Raw genomic sequence first — 15,406 nt, 5'->3', positions numbered from 1 at the left:
GAAAAAAATACAGTCCGCACGGCGCATGCGCGAAACTTTACTATCGCTCCCTCCCCCGTTTGAGTGGAGCAACGGAGGCGAAACGAAAAAGAGGAGACGACGAACGGAGTACCTGTTTAAAGGAGCCGCGATCTGGAGGTGGATTAGGAGCGAAAGAGGAGTTTCAGAGGAAAAAGTAAGAAAGTCTGAGGAAGAAGAGAGGCCTTTTTTTGGAAGAGTGAAAACTGCCGCGGACTTCCCGAGTGGATTAGTGGATGTTAGGAAGATGATCAGGAGGAATATAATGAAGTGGAATTAGAAGCAGCTGTGCTCGGAGTTGCGGCTCGTTAAGTTGGAGCGGAAGATAATGGCTTGATCTTTTTCTCTTTTCCTATTTTTATTATTTTTGTTCCCAGTGGAGGAGAAAACGGGCTTGTGTTGATGTTTCTAAGGGCAGCTGAGAAACTTTGTTGCGGATGTTGTGACCTATGAAGGCAGCCTAGTCGCGGAGCGGGTGCTGGCGTTTGTTAAAGCGGGGACCCACCTGTACCTGTTCGTGCCATGTCTAAGGCGGGGGATCGGAAGGGCCACTGGAGCCGGAGGCTGCGCGACAGCGCGGTGTCCCGGGACGCGGTGGCGGGGCCTCAGGGGCTGCTGGGCGGCGCGGAGCGGGGAGAGTTCGTGCACACCGGAGCCGCGCTGAACGGAGCCGTGGAGCCGGGGGAGCTCGTGCTGGAGGTGGAGGGGCTCAGCGTGTCCGGGTTGCCGCTCTACGACGTGCTGAGCCTCGTGCAGAACTGCAGAGGAGCCGCGGTCAGACTCAGAACTGTTCCACAAGGTAAACGGCGCTGGAGGGACGCGCGAGTTTTGATATGTGGGCTTTCATTTCAGGCTTCATGCGCTGCTTTTCTGAGGACTTTTAGGACTTTTAGGACTCTTATTTTGTCAGGTGTTTGAGTTTTTTTTCTTATTAGTTCAGATTTTCCTTTGATGTCCACAACTGCTCTCATGCGCTTAAAGATGGTTCTTCCAGGGTTCTTTAGTAAAGGCAATAGTTCTGTGTAGAACCGTGTGTTCTACATGCATAATTAAGAAGGTTCTTTGAGGGTTCTTTAGTAAAGGCAATAGTTCTGTGTAGAACCGTGTGTTCTACATGCATAATTAAGAAGGTTCTTTGAGGGTTCTTTAGTAAAGGCAATAGTTCTGTGTAGAACCGTGTGTTCTACATGCATAATTAAGAAGGTTCTTTGGGGGTTCTTTAGTAAAGGCAATAGTTCTGTGTAGAACCGTGTGTTCTACATGCATAATTAAGAAGGTTCTTTGAGGGTTCTTTAGTAAAGGCAATAGTTCTGTGTAGAACCGTGTGTTCTACATGCATAATTAAGAAGGTTCTTTGGGGGTTCTTTAGTAAAGGCAATAGTTCTGTGTAGAACCGTGTGTTCTACATGCACGATTAAGATGGTTCTTCCAGGGTTGTTTAGTAAAGGCAATAGTTCCACATAGAACCAATATGATCTCCAAGTTCTTCAGTGGTTCTTTAGTAAAGACAGTCGTTCTATTTAGAACTACAGGTTCTGTGTGAACACTTAAAATGATGGCTCCTCAGTGGTTTAGAAGTTGGATATAGAACCATTTTATGTTTCAGCGGTACTTTGCATGGTGGAATGGTTTTTCAGATTGATGGAGAGTGTGTCGTAGTGTGTCGTAGTGTGTCGTAGTGTGGGTTGTATATGGTTCTAGCACCAAAAAGCTTTTTTCTGTTTGTATAAGCTTGACGTCGTAACAATAGCGGAACCCTATTTGGTGCCATACAGAACCATATACAACACAATATACGACATCACTTAGACGGGCCCAGTGAAGGTCAGTGGTGCTCTGCGCCGTTTAACAGCTGAATAGCCGTAGAAATCATTCGCACAGTCCCCTCCTTCCCTCTCTGGTCACAGATCAGGGCTCTGTGGTAACTCGTATCAGCGTGGACGCAGTGGACGGCACTGACCCCGGACTGTAAATCTCAGGTGGTGGCCCGACGTTGTGTGGGGTCAGCGCTGATGTACAGATGCTCCCTGTGGAGCGGCTCTCTCTCATCACATGGTTTAAGTTATGACAGCGTCTCCGGCCTCAGCCGCTCTGCCCCGTTTCACCAAATGACTTCAGACAATACGAAGAAACCGGCCAGTCGGCTCCAACTGCAGTCCTCCAGCAGCACCGGGCACTCTTCCATCTCTCTCTCTCTCTCTCATTTCCTCATTTCCCTCTCTTTTTCTCCTCTTTCTGTTTTTCATTCTCTCTCCCTCTCGTCCTTTTTTCCCTCATTCACTTTGGTCTCTCTGTTCTTTTCACTCTTTTTTTTTCTCTTGTTTTTTATTCTTTCTTTCTCTCTCTCTCATTCAGATATTCACTTCTCTCATTCAGTCTCATTCTTTTCAGCCCCCGCTTCTTTCTCTTCCCTCTCATTTCTTTCACTCCCCTTTTCTCCCTTCTCCTTTATTCACTCTCACTATCTTTCTTGTTTCACCTTTGTCCCTCTTTCCACTCTTTCTTTCATTCACCTGCTTCTTTCTCTTCTGTCTTTCTTTCACTCTTCCTTTTCTGCTTTTATTCACTTTCTCTTTCACTGTTTCTTCCTCTGTTGCTCTCGTTCTCTTTGCTGACTCTTTCCATCTCTCATTCTTCTTTCCATCTCTCACTTTTGTTTCTCTTCACTCATTTTTTCACTCTTTCTCTTCATTCAGCCTTTTATTTGCTTTGTCTCTTTCCTTTCTTCCCCTCTGTCTATCTCTCGCTCTGTCTCGCTCTGTCTCGCTCTGTCTCGCTCTGTCTCGCGCTCTCTCTCTGTCTCGCGCTCTCTCTCTGTCTCGCGCTCTCTCTCTGTCTCGCGCTCTCTCTCTGTCTCGCGCTCTCTCTCTGTCTCGCGCTCTCTCTCTGTCTCGCGCTCTCTCTCTGTCTCGCGCTCTCTCTCTGTCTCGCGCTCTCTCTCTGTCTCGCTTTCTCTGTCTCTCTCTCGCTTTCTCTGTCTCTCTGTCTCGCTTTCTCTGTCTCTCTGTCTCGCTCTCTCTGTCGCTCTCTCTGTCGCTCTCTCTGTCGCTCTCTCTGTCGCTCTCTCTGTCGCTCTCTCTGTCGCTCTCTCTGTCTCGCTCTCTCTCTCTCTCTCTCTCTCTCTCTCTCTCTCTCTCTCTCTCTCTCTCTCTCTCTCTCTCTCTCTCTCTGATCTGTGTGTACTTTGTTTGGCTGGTGGTTTTGGAGAAATTGGCCTTAATTGAGAGACTGTGTTTGGCAGCTCAGGCTAATCTGTGTTTTCGCCTGTATCTTTAGAAGAAGGTGATGTTTATCATCGTGTTCTGTGAAATCTGACTCACACTTTTAAAAAGCGGCACTTCCAGGACAGCACAGAGCCGACGGTCAGTGAACGAACTTTAGAGTTATGTTTACCTCAGTGTTTACTCTTCGTTTACTCGGAAGTGTTTTATTCAGGTCGTCTTATTTCATCAGTTCCATGACTGTACAGTAGAGTTTTAATCTCTAAAACTGCCACAGTTCTGTTTCTCTCTCTGTCCCTCCACACATACACACACCTGCATCCTCAGTAGTCTGCAGTGCCAGCACTGCGGTCATACCATGAAATGGCCTTGAGAAAGTCTTCCGGCTCTCTGGGAACTCGGCCTTTGTGTCTGAATAACCTATAGTCTGCACCATGGCCTGCAGCACTGTTAACTAATGCAGCGCTGATTTGCCTTTTAATCTTTATTGATTTTTACATTATGGCATGCATCTCATTCCTGACTTTACATTTTGCAAGCGCTGCCTTCAGAAGTAATAAAGCTATACTATATGAAGGCGTCTCAGGAGTGTAGAACTTGGGGATGGAATTATTGTCATAAATTAGAGATGGACGATACGACTTTTTGTATCGCGATACCGATATTGAAACTTTGAATATCGGCTGATATCGAGCCAATATTTATTTATTTATGTATTATTTATTTATTAAACTATTAAGCTGTTTATTTAAGTCTCTCATAAGAGAACCATGAAAGTGTTTTTTTTTTTTTTTTTACTTATTAATTTTTTGTTTTTTAAGCTTGTCTCTAAATTTAATCACGCAAAGAAAGGGTTTTTCTTCTTTTTTTGTTACTCAAAGTTTTGTTTTTATGAAGTCATGGTTGTTTATTCATTTAATTTGTGTGGTCATCTGACCGCACTGGCATTCTTTGCCGATTGTGTTTGACCAGTCTGTGTTTTACAGCATTACTAACTCCTCCTATACGTTCCAGCTCGGCTCGCTCGCTACTCCAATGAGAAGGTTAACCAAATTCAGCACTCACACACTTAAAAAAACACTATGGTTCTTCATGGGTGCTTTAGTAAAGCATATGGTTCTATTTAGAGTCAAGAGTAACAAGCTTGGCATTGTAACAATAGCAGAACCCCTTTTGGTGCAATCTAGAACCATTTCAACAGTATTCTATACAGAATCAAGCACAGCACATTCACGATCAATGTGAAGAACCATTTGACCGTGCAAAGTATATTTAAGCATGAGATGGTTCTGTGTAGAACTCATTGTGCAGACTAGAACCTTTCCTTTTACCGAAGACCCCTTGAAGACCACCCCCAAGAGTGTTCGATACGGCTCGGGTTGCCACCTATTCAGGAATTCCCTGGATTGTCCAGGTTTTTGGTTGTGTGTCCAAGAAAAATTGGACACACAACCTCTGGGGATCCAGAGTTTAAACTGGTTCTTTTTTTGTCCAGTTAAGCCACGTGACGTGTTGAGCCACCAGGCAGCACTTCAGCGCGATAATTGAGATAATTATGTTCTGTGGCTGAACTGAGATCCATTTGCCTTAGACTGCATTGTGAGTATAGATATGTTTACTGAATTTATTAAACCATTCAGTATTTATTTTAAATACTGATCAAGTGTCCCGGAATCCTACAGGGCAGAAGTTGCATCCACAGGTACAGCTGACTTAACAGTGTAAATGAAAAGATCACAGACTTGGAGAAATGCCATAAAATATAGGCTATCATGCTGAAACTAATCAAACGCTACTATCCCAGAGGAAGAACTACAAAACTAAGCGTGAATGTGTGCTATCTCAGGATAGGTTTGTTACAGGACCGGGTCAGAATCATTTTCTTTCTCCCTTGCTGAGACGGGCCGGTAACTGATCTAATAGAAATGTATTAAACTACGTATTGTTGCATTCACATCCAAACCTTGTATCTCTAAAATGGTAACTTTATTGGAGAAGGAAAGAAAAATATCCTTGGCTTTAATACTGTTAAGACACAGGTTTAGGCCATTTCTGTTGGTCAATTTGATGTAAAATGTAGCGTTTAAATAGAGGTGGTCGATATGGCGCAAATATTGTGATAATTCAAGAAAATTTCAGGATGGACAGTATGTGACAATATTTAGTTTTCCGGCATCTGATAAGTTGGAACTGAGAAAAAGAACCAATAGAGCTACATTTTAAGCAGTGCTATCAGAACCTGTGAATACAATGGGTTTTATTCAATATTTGACAGTGTTGCAGTAAATCCAGTTAAACTGGATGAATTTTGTATTTTTATGATGAAATATACAGTTGGTCAGTTTTTCAAGTAATATCAATATACGCTATGTTCAGAAAAGCATATTGTGTTGCATCGTGACACGATTTATAGCGATAATGATACATATTGTCAGATTGGCCTGCCTTTGAAAATACAAATGGGAGAAAAATAATAGTCTAGGTGCAAGAATAGGCACTCTCAGTGTACTGTAGGTGCATTGGGCCTGTTCTCAGCCTTGCTACCATTAGATAATCCCACAATCATGGCAAATAACCCTGAACCTTCCATAGCAGCCGTCGTTGTTGTAACTCAAATTGCCCCAGCATGTGAGATGGTATCTGTTTTACTAGTTCTGTAGAGGAAATCCTGCTATTTACTCATCAAACGTCTTCCTTAGTTTCTAAACTTAGTTGATGGACCCAGTCCAAAGTTGCTAACGTCTTTGGCCAGACAGGATGAGATTGTCTGGGGGCTTTTTAGGTTTATTTTGAATGAGAGTAGTTTTTTATGTGTACTTTAGTAGATTTGTGTTCAGTCCTGAGTCTGCTTGAGTCTTAGTGATGAAGCAAACCATGGCTCTGCTTCTTCAGCACTAAAGCTATGAGGCTAATGTAGCTAAGTAATGGTTGCTTATGCCTCACCAGTTAGCTTTGAGCAAAATGCACATGTAAATCATCACACATTTGTCTGAAACCATGTATAGTTGTTAAATAATCCTAAGTACACCCTCTTAGGGTTTCTGACATTTATTACTTACTCCTGCACATTAAATTGGACAAGGCTCCAATGCTAAAGCTAAAAACAGTAGTCAGTAGTAGCAGCCTGAGGCCTGTCTATACGTTTGACTACGCTTTCTATGCTCTGAAGTCGAGTCTATGAAATTTGATACTTAAAATTTTTTGCTTTTAAGAGTTGAAGTTAGGAGAGTTAGCACAGTGTTTACATTTCCTCAGCAGGATTTTCCACTGGATCAGCGTCTTTCAGACCACTGATCTGGAGGCAGGTTCCAGTTCTGATCTTGGTTGTTAAGACAAGTCTGAAGCATTCTCAACCCGATCTTCTTTCTGACCACCTGGTCAGAGACCGAACAGTGGCTTTCTGGACCGCCCATCCCGTCTCGTCCTCCAGGCCACGCTGGGTTTGCTATCAGGCCGGATTAGCCAGGCTGTGCTGGCAGTCGGAACGCACGTGGGGGTTATTAAACATGGCCGTAGCCTCTGTTTGCACTGGGATCATGCTAAGCCATACTGAGCCAATGCATAGAGCAGCGAGAAATGCCATTAGGGGAGGGTCAGAGGTCACAGCGAAGGTACTTAGAGACTGGATTGCGTTAGCCTGCTGGGTAACTGTGTGTGGTGGGTTTTAAAGACACACACACACACACACACACATATGTACTGTAATCCTTAGTGGACAATGACGTACTGTATCCAACACAAAGACCTCATCCAGAGATGCTTTTGATGTTCCACAGCAGGAGAAGATTCCATGTGTTGTTTATCAAGTAGAATTCCATGTGCCTGGCTGATGGCTTTATGGCAGTGGGTTACAGGAGCTGGCAGTGGGATGGCAGGTCAATCACACGTGGTTATGCTTGTTTCCTTTTTGCCTGGTCACGCATGAGAATTCTACTCTCTGAGATCAAGTAAAGGAACCTTTCTAACACATTTTGAGTCAAAATATGGGGAGTTTTTGACGTTTCATGCTGATATAGCTCTGACATATGACTGTTTTCCTTATAGTGGTTGATATCCAGATACTGGCTGTGGAAGCCAGTTGTAAATCAGTGGAAAAGGGCCACCTCTGAACCCTAACGTCAACCAATTTGGTTTAAGAAGGGCGTTTACAAAAAGAAAGAAATGGAGATGAAGATTTCTTACAGCAGCAAATTGTAAACGTAATGAAGTGCTATTAAAATGATCATTATAATCAATGTATAAATTGACTGTTATTGAAATAATTGGCTTCTGCAGGTTCTTCCTTTTATCTCATTGCAAAGCTACCTTCATTCAAAGGTCCATCTGTGCATTAAGCAGTTTCTTGACTGACTCCTGTGAGCCTTCTCTCAAAATGAATTCAAATTTGTCTTAGTAATTAATAATAATATGCTTTATTTGTACAAAAAAGCCATATTGCCCCCTACGCTTCCTGCAGAGCATTGCAGTCTGTCAGAATGGCCACATGCATCACATGAACATTATAGTACATGAACTTGTTATAATAAACGGCATATCAACACAGACTTTTCCTATCATTATCATTGAGAAATTATCGCTGCGGTTGTAGAAATGATGCACTTTTTTCTTTGTCTTTTACAGAATAAAAAGAAATGCCAGCTGCCTTTTGAAAATGTCTTAAAATTTCACATTGAATGGAGCAATAATCTTGTTTCCGTTCACCAATAAAAACATCTTTTTAGTTCTCCTGTAACATTACCATTTTGCAGATGGCACGAGGTTTTGTCGTGACAATATGCTGTTTGCCCTGGATCTAACCCAACCCTGACTCCAAATGCGCCAGGATCAGTGGTAAAGCAGGAGAACCTGCCTGTTGTTCCTCTTGGCCTAAACGGGATTAACCCAGAGCATGTCATTTCTGTTTGACAGAGACTTCAATGCATTATAAAGATAAATGGAACGTTAAAGGTCCACTCCAGCCGCTGCTGAAGCAGCTGCCCATTGACTTCCATTGTGAGTGAAGTTTTCTTTTAAAACGACAAGGAAACGCGTCATAATAAATGACTGGTAATCGATTTTCTGATTAAACTGCAGTACATAGATCAGCTTAAAGAAGCTACTGTCTTCAGTATAGTCTTGAAGCCATTGTCACTTTATCTTGTTTGTCTAGTAGCCCATTTAGGATCTTTACACTCATTTTAAATAAGCGGAACAGTGATTTCGGCTTCAGCGCTTGTAACTATATCTTCCTTCCTTTCTGTTTACAGTGGCAGGGACGTCCAAGCCAATGACCCGTGAAGGGTCACTGTTTTTCTCTCTTTCTCTGTCCTTTTTTTTTTTTTTTTTTTTTTTTAACAAAGATAGATACTATCCTTCGCTGAACTAAAGAGGAAGGCAGCCTTGTGCTTGTTCTGCTGTCGTTAGTTCTCTTTCTATTGAACTGGGGTGAAATGTGGCCTGTTGTCGAACAGCAAAGGGCAATTGGTCACACCAGAGAGGTTTAGAGGAAGTGGCCTTTGTCTTTCCCTTATTATTTTCTTTTTCTCTCAGTGGGTCCAAACCGGCGCTGTCTGACTTTCATGACTTGGGGCCTCCTTTCAGTTAGCTCTCATTAGGATGGGTGTAGAACCAGAGCTGCAACAACGAATCAGTTAGTTGTCGACTATTCAATTAATTCTCAGCTATTTTGGTAATTGATTAATTAAAAAGTGATTTGAAGGGGGAAAAAAGTAAAATTTCTCTGATTCTTGCTTCTTAAATTTGAAAGTTTTGCGCTTTCTTTACTCCTCTGTGATACCAAACTGTATATCTTTGGAGTTTGGACAAAAAAAGACATTTGAGGACATCATCTTGGGCTTTGGAAAAAAAAAAATCTGCATTTTCACGATTTTCTGACATTTTATAGACCAAACAACTAATCGATTAATCGAGAAAATAATCAACAGATTAATCGCCCAGTGTAGAGGGTGACAGAGATACCTGTGGGTTTTAGGATCATCACAACTACTTCAATTGAAAATGTATTCCCAAATTTATCTTCTTAATGAAACTGTAACGGACTGGTCATTTTGATCTAACAAGAACACCTCAAACACTCTTAGAAATAAAGGTTCCCAAATGGTTCTTTGCCTGGACGTACAGTTCTTAGGAAGGAAAAAAACATGAATTAGTATGGAACTGTAACATGTTCAGATTCTCACAAGAACCATCTACTGAAACATTCTTTAGGCAGCCAAAATGATGTTCTACGGCTTCAGCAGCCACTTTTAAAATCGCCAGTTCTCTTTAAGAGTGAAGTTTCTGTTCTCCTCCCTTGTGCACATCTCTCTGAAGCCATCATGGTAGGTCAGGTGAGGAGAGCAGGTACGACACTAAAGTATACAAGGACCCTCAAGCATTGTTAAACACTTACATTGACCACCTCGTTTCCTGGAAAGCTTTCTGCTGACCGTTTAGTCAAACTGCATTAAGAAACCTGGAAAAGATCAGGCCTAGAGCCAAGACTTTTTAGGCCAGTAGACACTGATTATGGCTTTAACAATAGAAACATGACTAAACTAGTCTCAGATCAGTGAGAATCAGCCTCAGTTAGCACTTGGCCTTTTGGAGGCCATTCTGCTCTTTCTCTGGTGGCTTTTGGAGGCTTCTTGCAATGTTCTTTCCAGGCATGGTGTCTCCAGTTCTATTGCTGCGCTTGCTGAAAGATGGCAGAGAGGCTTGCAGCCTACCAGTGACACAAACAGCAAAGGAATGTGGGGAAATGTGCCTGTGAAAGAACAGATGCTTTCATAAGAAAACAAGCTGCTAAGGAGAAATGCTAATTAGGACATGCAACCAGAGGTTTGTTTGTTTGGAAGAATGTCTAGATTTTAGTGCTTTTTGAGTGATCTGAGAAAATCCATGTATAAGAACAACTTGTTACCCAAGAATAAGTAGCATAGAATATGTACTACCGAAGTATTAGATTCTTTTTGAGAGTTGGGCTGCCTGTAACAATTATGAACTGTCCATAATCTGTAAAATGAGGAAAATGAGTGGAATGTTTATCGATATTGGCCTCAATTGGCAAATTAGAATCATCATCGTTGTCGTCGTTCACCGCTTCATCCAGATAATGTCATTCTAATTTGCCACCACGACCCTAAGATTTCTCCCATTTCATTTATTTTGACATAATTCCTGATTGGTGTTAAATGTGCTTAATTATAGGCCTTCAGACACATTAGCACCAGTATTCACCTATAAACGATACTATTTGTTTGTTGCGATCATAATATTGTTCTTTTTAATCCTGAAAATGCAGAATGTCCTTATGCAAATGAGCCTTCTATCCAATCACTATTTGAGGTACATTATGTGCTGCGAGTATCCTCAAAAGCTTCAGATGAGCTCTTGTTGATGTTTGGATGAAGTGGGGCAGGCACAGGATCCAACAAATTCTTGTCATATCAGATCATATCAATTTTTTCTTGGTTTAATTTTTAAATATTTTTACACTGTTTGCAAAGTGTAAAGTTTTTCACTGTAGGAATGTTTCAAGAAGAATAGACCAATAGAACTGGTCTAAGATCGGATGCATTAAATCCAAGAACTTCGTTTCATTTTGTTAAACTCACTCACATTTAGCAATCTGAAAGATCTCCACAAGGGGGCATCACTTGCAGGTAGATAGTAGCTTTGCATCTGTGACACTTTGTCCTTGTTTCTGCTTCTCCTTGGGAGAGAATGACAATATGTAAATAATTTTGATCCATAATAATGCAGGAAACTTTTCAGGATTCCACCCGTTTATCATGCATGCATAATTAAATGATTAAGAAGTAAGCAAAGTCGTGTGAAGTGCTCCGAATCACCCTCATGGTCAGTGGGGGTGATGGGGACCGTAAGTCTGAGCTGTCATACCTCTAAAGGCTCCCTCAGAGCAGATCTTTAACAAAGTCGTTATAAATACAGTCGTTATTTTACATTGAGTTTGAGAGGCTTTTGATCTAAAGTGGACAGATACAAATGCAAAATAGTGCCCAAAAGATTTTTTTTTTCCTAGGTTCACCACTGTTGTAGACATGTAGACCACCACTATAAACAAATCTGCCAATTTTCTCTAAAATACACCGTTTCGCATCACTCTTACTTACTTTGTTTGCATCTAGATGATTGAATTACACTAAAATTATGAAAAATGGAATTCCCCTTTTAAATGGCTTTAATCATTTGAAAGGCAGTGGTTCCCACAGGGTCCACAGGGACCCCGAAATGGTCCACATTTTTGCTCCAAGGAAAAAGGAAAATGTAGACTGTCTGAGGGGCCCTTAGCACTGCTCTGGGAACCACAAAGTGTATTATAATCGCAGGATGCAGCAGTAAAATTGCAGTATAGAAATTGATGTGACGTCCACAGTTGTGCGGATTCTAATCTGGACGTTTGATTCTTTTGTTTCTATTTTGTTGACTTTAATTACAGGTTGGGCAGCATGCAGAGTGAATGGGGTGGAGTGGTGGAGTGTGCATGTGTGACTCGAGGAGAGAGAGATCATTTTTTGGAGGTTTGTCAGGGTCAGTGCGGTGTAACAGAATTCCGACTGTGCCTCTTTCTTGGACAATAGTCGACAAAATGTATAGGCACTCATCCGCCGAACGCAATTTGGGCCTGGTCTCGCAGACCATGTAGCACACAGCCATCAAGATCAGCCAGCTTGGCTCTGTTCCGCCATCGTCTCCTCTAGAACTTCCCATCTGAGGAACTTTCAGACCAACAGTCGAAGCGGGTTTTGTAGATTAAGTGCCTAGATTTAATAGCCATGTGTTTGTGCTTACTAAAGGAAATCTGTACTATAAAGGCCCTCTAGAACTCTCTATGACTCCGTCTGTAATTACTCACTTTTTTCCATTTTTTTGTTTATTGCATTTGCAGAATTAATCAGCGGATCTGTGTCTGGGACTGCGGTTGTCACTCTTGAACGTTTTCCAGATGTTGTTGTCGTTTTGGTGTTTTAATGTGTTCATTGATCATCGCAGCGTGTTCGGAAAATGCCGAACACGTTGTGTTTATAGTTGTGGTACGACTTGTCAAAGTTTATCAGCCATCAGGAAGTGCGGAGTTGCAGTTGTAATCTAGTTGCTGTATTGCTTGCCTGATCGATTGGAACTTGTGTGAAAGCAGGTGGTGATGTTTTAAAAGCTTTGGTCAATGTGTTTGTTTCTGCATGATGTCCTATTTTACTCTAGAGTAGTGCTGATATACTCTGAATAGTGCAATATTTGGCGGGGGGTACCCTGATAAACTATTTCCAAATTGAGTTGAAATGTTCATTTCAGCAATAGAACAATGTGCATTTGGTAGACTAAAGGTCGTGGTTCAGTATTTTGTTTAGGGCTGCATGATGCCACAATATAAGCTCTCTTAGTCACCTTTAAGGTGGTAGTGTTGCACAAGGATGATCACGGTATAAATACCTGCAGGGCGTGTGACGGGATTCATTGATTGAGAAAAGGTGGTACAGTGCAGTGAATGTCTCTTTCGATGTGTGGAAAATGGATGGGTGTAGGGTCCCTCCAGATTGACTTGACTTGAGTTGGACCAAAGTTTATTTATATAGAGCTTTTTACAACAGGTGTCGTCACAAAGCAGCTTTACAGAAAAATGTGTCTGAGCCCAGAAACCATACATTATAGCACGCGCAAACGTTTGGCCACAACTTTTACGTTGTACCTTTCTCAGGATTTTAAATCAGCAAATAAATATAAATTGTGCACTATAATTTGCAGAAGTATGCCGTATTTAATCTTGTTCCCTGAAGAGGATGTGCTAACTTTATGTAAATCTTATGTTAAATAAAAAAACATATGTAAATTGACCAAGGCCACCCGAACTGCATGCTGCTGTATATACTAATACACTTTCTATTAGTGAAGTCTTGATGTGACATGCCACTGAAACAATGATGACCTGTGTAACTGCCCAGCACTCAATAAAACGCTCAGTGGTTGGACAGATTCTCCTGCTGTTTTTCCATAATGATTAACAAATGATATATCACACTGTCCAGCTGTATAAACTGTGCCCTGCATATTGTGCTGGCCTTCCCTAATGCATAAACATGTGCAGTCTTGTGCTTATTCTCCAATGCCCAGATTTTTTTTTTTTTTTTCCTTTAGGGGGTAGGGGGTTTTGTGTGTGTGTGTGTGTGTGTGTGTGTGTGTGTGTGTGTGTGTGTGTGTGTGTGTGTGGTGTGTTGGCCAGGGTGGTGTACTTAATTCCACCTCTCATCAACACCTTTTTAATTGCTTGAAACCTCTGTCCAGTCTCGTTAATTATTAATTAGGGATTGTTGCCTTGCACGTTCTTGTTGCCGGTCATCTCCCTCGCCATGGTTACCGGCGTCATGGTGATTTGATGTGAGTGGCAGTGATGTGATGGTCTGTTGCTGTGTGATGATGAGGATGAAGAGCTGGACAGACCCATCAGACAGGAGTCGCACACATTCACACACATCAGTGCTATTGTAGACCACCCCCCCTCTTTCTTTCTTTCTTTCTTTCTTTCTTTCTTTCTTTCTTTCTTTCTTTCTTTCTTTCTTTCTTTCTTTCTTTCTTTCTTTCTTTCTTTCTTTCTTTCTTTCTTTCTTTCTTTCTTTCTTTCTTTCTTTCTTTCTTTCTTTCTTTCTTTCTTTCTTTCTTTCTTTCTTTCTTTCTTTCTTTCTTTCTTTCTTTCTTTCTTTCACTCGTTGGTTTGTTTGTTTGTTTGTTTGTTTCATTGGTTGGTTTGTTTGTCTTGTTTGTTTGTTTCTTTCACTCTTGTTTTTGTTTGTTTGTTTGTTTCTCTGTCTGTCTGTCTGTATCTCCCACTTTCTCTCTCCTTCTCTTGCATACTCTCTCACATTTTTCTCTCTGTGACTCTTTCTCTCTCTCTCTCTCTCTCTCTCTCTCTCTCTCTCTCTCTCTCTCTCTCTCTCTCTCTCCCTCTCCCTCTCCCTCTCCCTCTCCCTCTCCCTCTCCCTCTCCCTCTCCCTCTCCCTCTCTCTCTCTCTCTCTCTCTCTCTCTCTCTCTCTCTCTCTCTCTCTCTCTCTCTCTCTCTCTCTCTCTCTCTCTCTCTCTTAGTACAGAGTGATAGGGAGTGGAGTGCTCTGTAGCTCCATAGCGTTTGATGCTATTCTAAACTCTCTCATGTGGTTGTGTAGCAGCGCTGTGGTTTAAATCAGGCTGGAGAAACAGATCAGCTGCCACGGCCTGTAATTCACCGTCGCGTTCAAAAGAAAAGGCGCCACTCCTAGAGCTGCAGCCTCAGGAGTCGAAGGTTCCCTCTCTTTCTGCTCTCTCCGTAGACGGGGTTCGTTTATTTTTAAAGAGGAGAGGCTGAGGTCGGCCTGGGCCAAAACGCTGTCTCTTTTTTTACCCTGCTCTCTCCTCTTCCTCTGGGAGGGTTTTTTTAGAACGTTTCTCTTTTTTCCACTGTAATGGCATAGTTTCTGCTTTCTTCCTTCCTCCTCTCACAGCGGAAGGGACTTGTTTCTGCTTCCTCAGAGTAGAGAGCAGAAGAACCATGACCAATCCATTCTTTCTATCTGTCGCTTTTTGGGGAGGGAAGAAATGGCATGCACTTTGAAGTTCTTTCTTTTTTCTTTTTCGCTCATTGTCGTGAAGGATGAGAGGAAGTAATTATGTGTCAAGTGTTCCTTCGTGTTCATTTAGAAGCTCAAGAGCTCAGAATACAGACTTGAAAGTCATGAAAGTTTGTGTAACGTTCTTTATATTGTTCTCATGTAATGTTTTCCTCAGTTCACCTTTAGTGATTTAGGATTATTATACTACACTGTTACCATAGTTTGGTCAGAGACTACATGGCTTCCTATAATCTCTACGTTTTGGTGGTGGTGGTGGTGGTGGTGGTGGTTTCATCACCAAACTGGGTGGGAAAAGGGTAGCACACAAAAAAAGTACCACAGCTTTTCCAATTGCCACATCATTGGACAGCTCAACACGCTTGGAGGAGAACACTAAGTGACACCTCAGCTACATTGCCTGACAGAGGCTGGAGTGGGCTATCCCACCAACCCAGAGAAATCATGGCCAATTAGATGCTGGCCTTGGATGGCTTTGGCAGCACCAGGGCTCAAACTTATGATCTCCTCCTGCCGATAGGGCTAGTGCTCTGGACACTTTGCAGCTGGGCTGTCCAGCGGGCAGTCTT

At 42.1% G+C, this 15,406-nt stretch overlaps 1 protein-coding gene across 6 annotated transcripts in view; it reads left to right on the top strand.

The window, feature by feature from the left end:
• Window positions 1-97: 97 nt before the first annotated feature.
• The window catches only part of magi1b (membrane associated guanylate kinase, WW and PDZ domain containing 1b), a 230,809-nt gene continuing 215,500 nt past the window's right edge, over window positions 98-15,406 (top strand). For 5 of the 6 annotated variants that reach the window (XM_017711575.2, XM_017711557.2, XM_017711565.2 and 2 more), the window contains exon 1: window positions 98-817. In XM_017711575.2, the coding sequence (XP_017567064.1) occupies window positions 541-817 (277 nt within the window). In that variant the 5' untranslated portion in view covers window positions 98-540. The remainder of the gene's footprint in view (window positions 818-15,406) is intronic. The other variant, XM_017711547.2, reaches the window with a different exon arrangement.

This window comes from Pygocentrus nattereri, chromosome 21 (genome assembly GCF_015220715.1).
Source record: "Pygocentrus nattereri isolate fPygNat1 chromosome 21, fPygNat1.pri, whole genome shotgun sequence".
Taxonomy (NCBI): Eukaryota; Metazoa; Chordata; class Actinopteri; order Characiformes; family Serrasalmidae; genus Pygocentrus; species Pygocentrus nattereri.
This window is presented reverse-complemented; position numbering and strand designations above follow the sequence as displayed.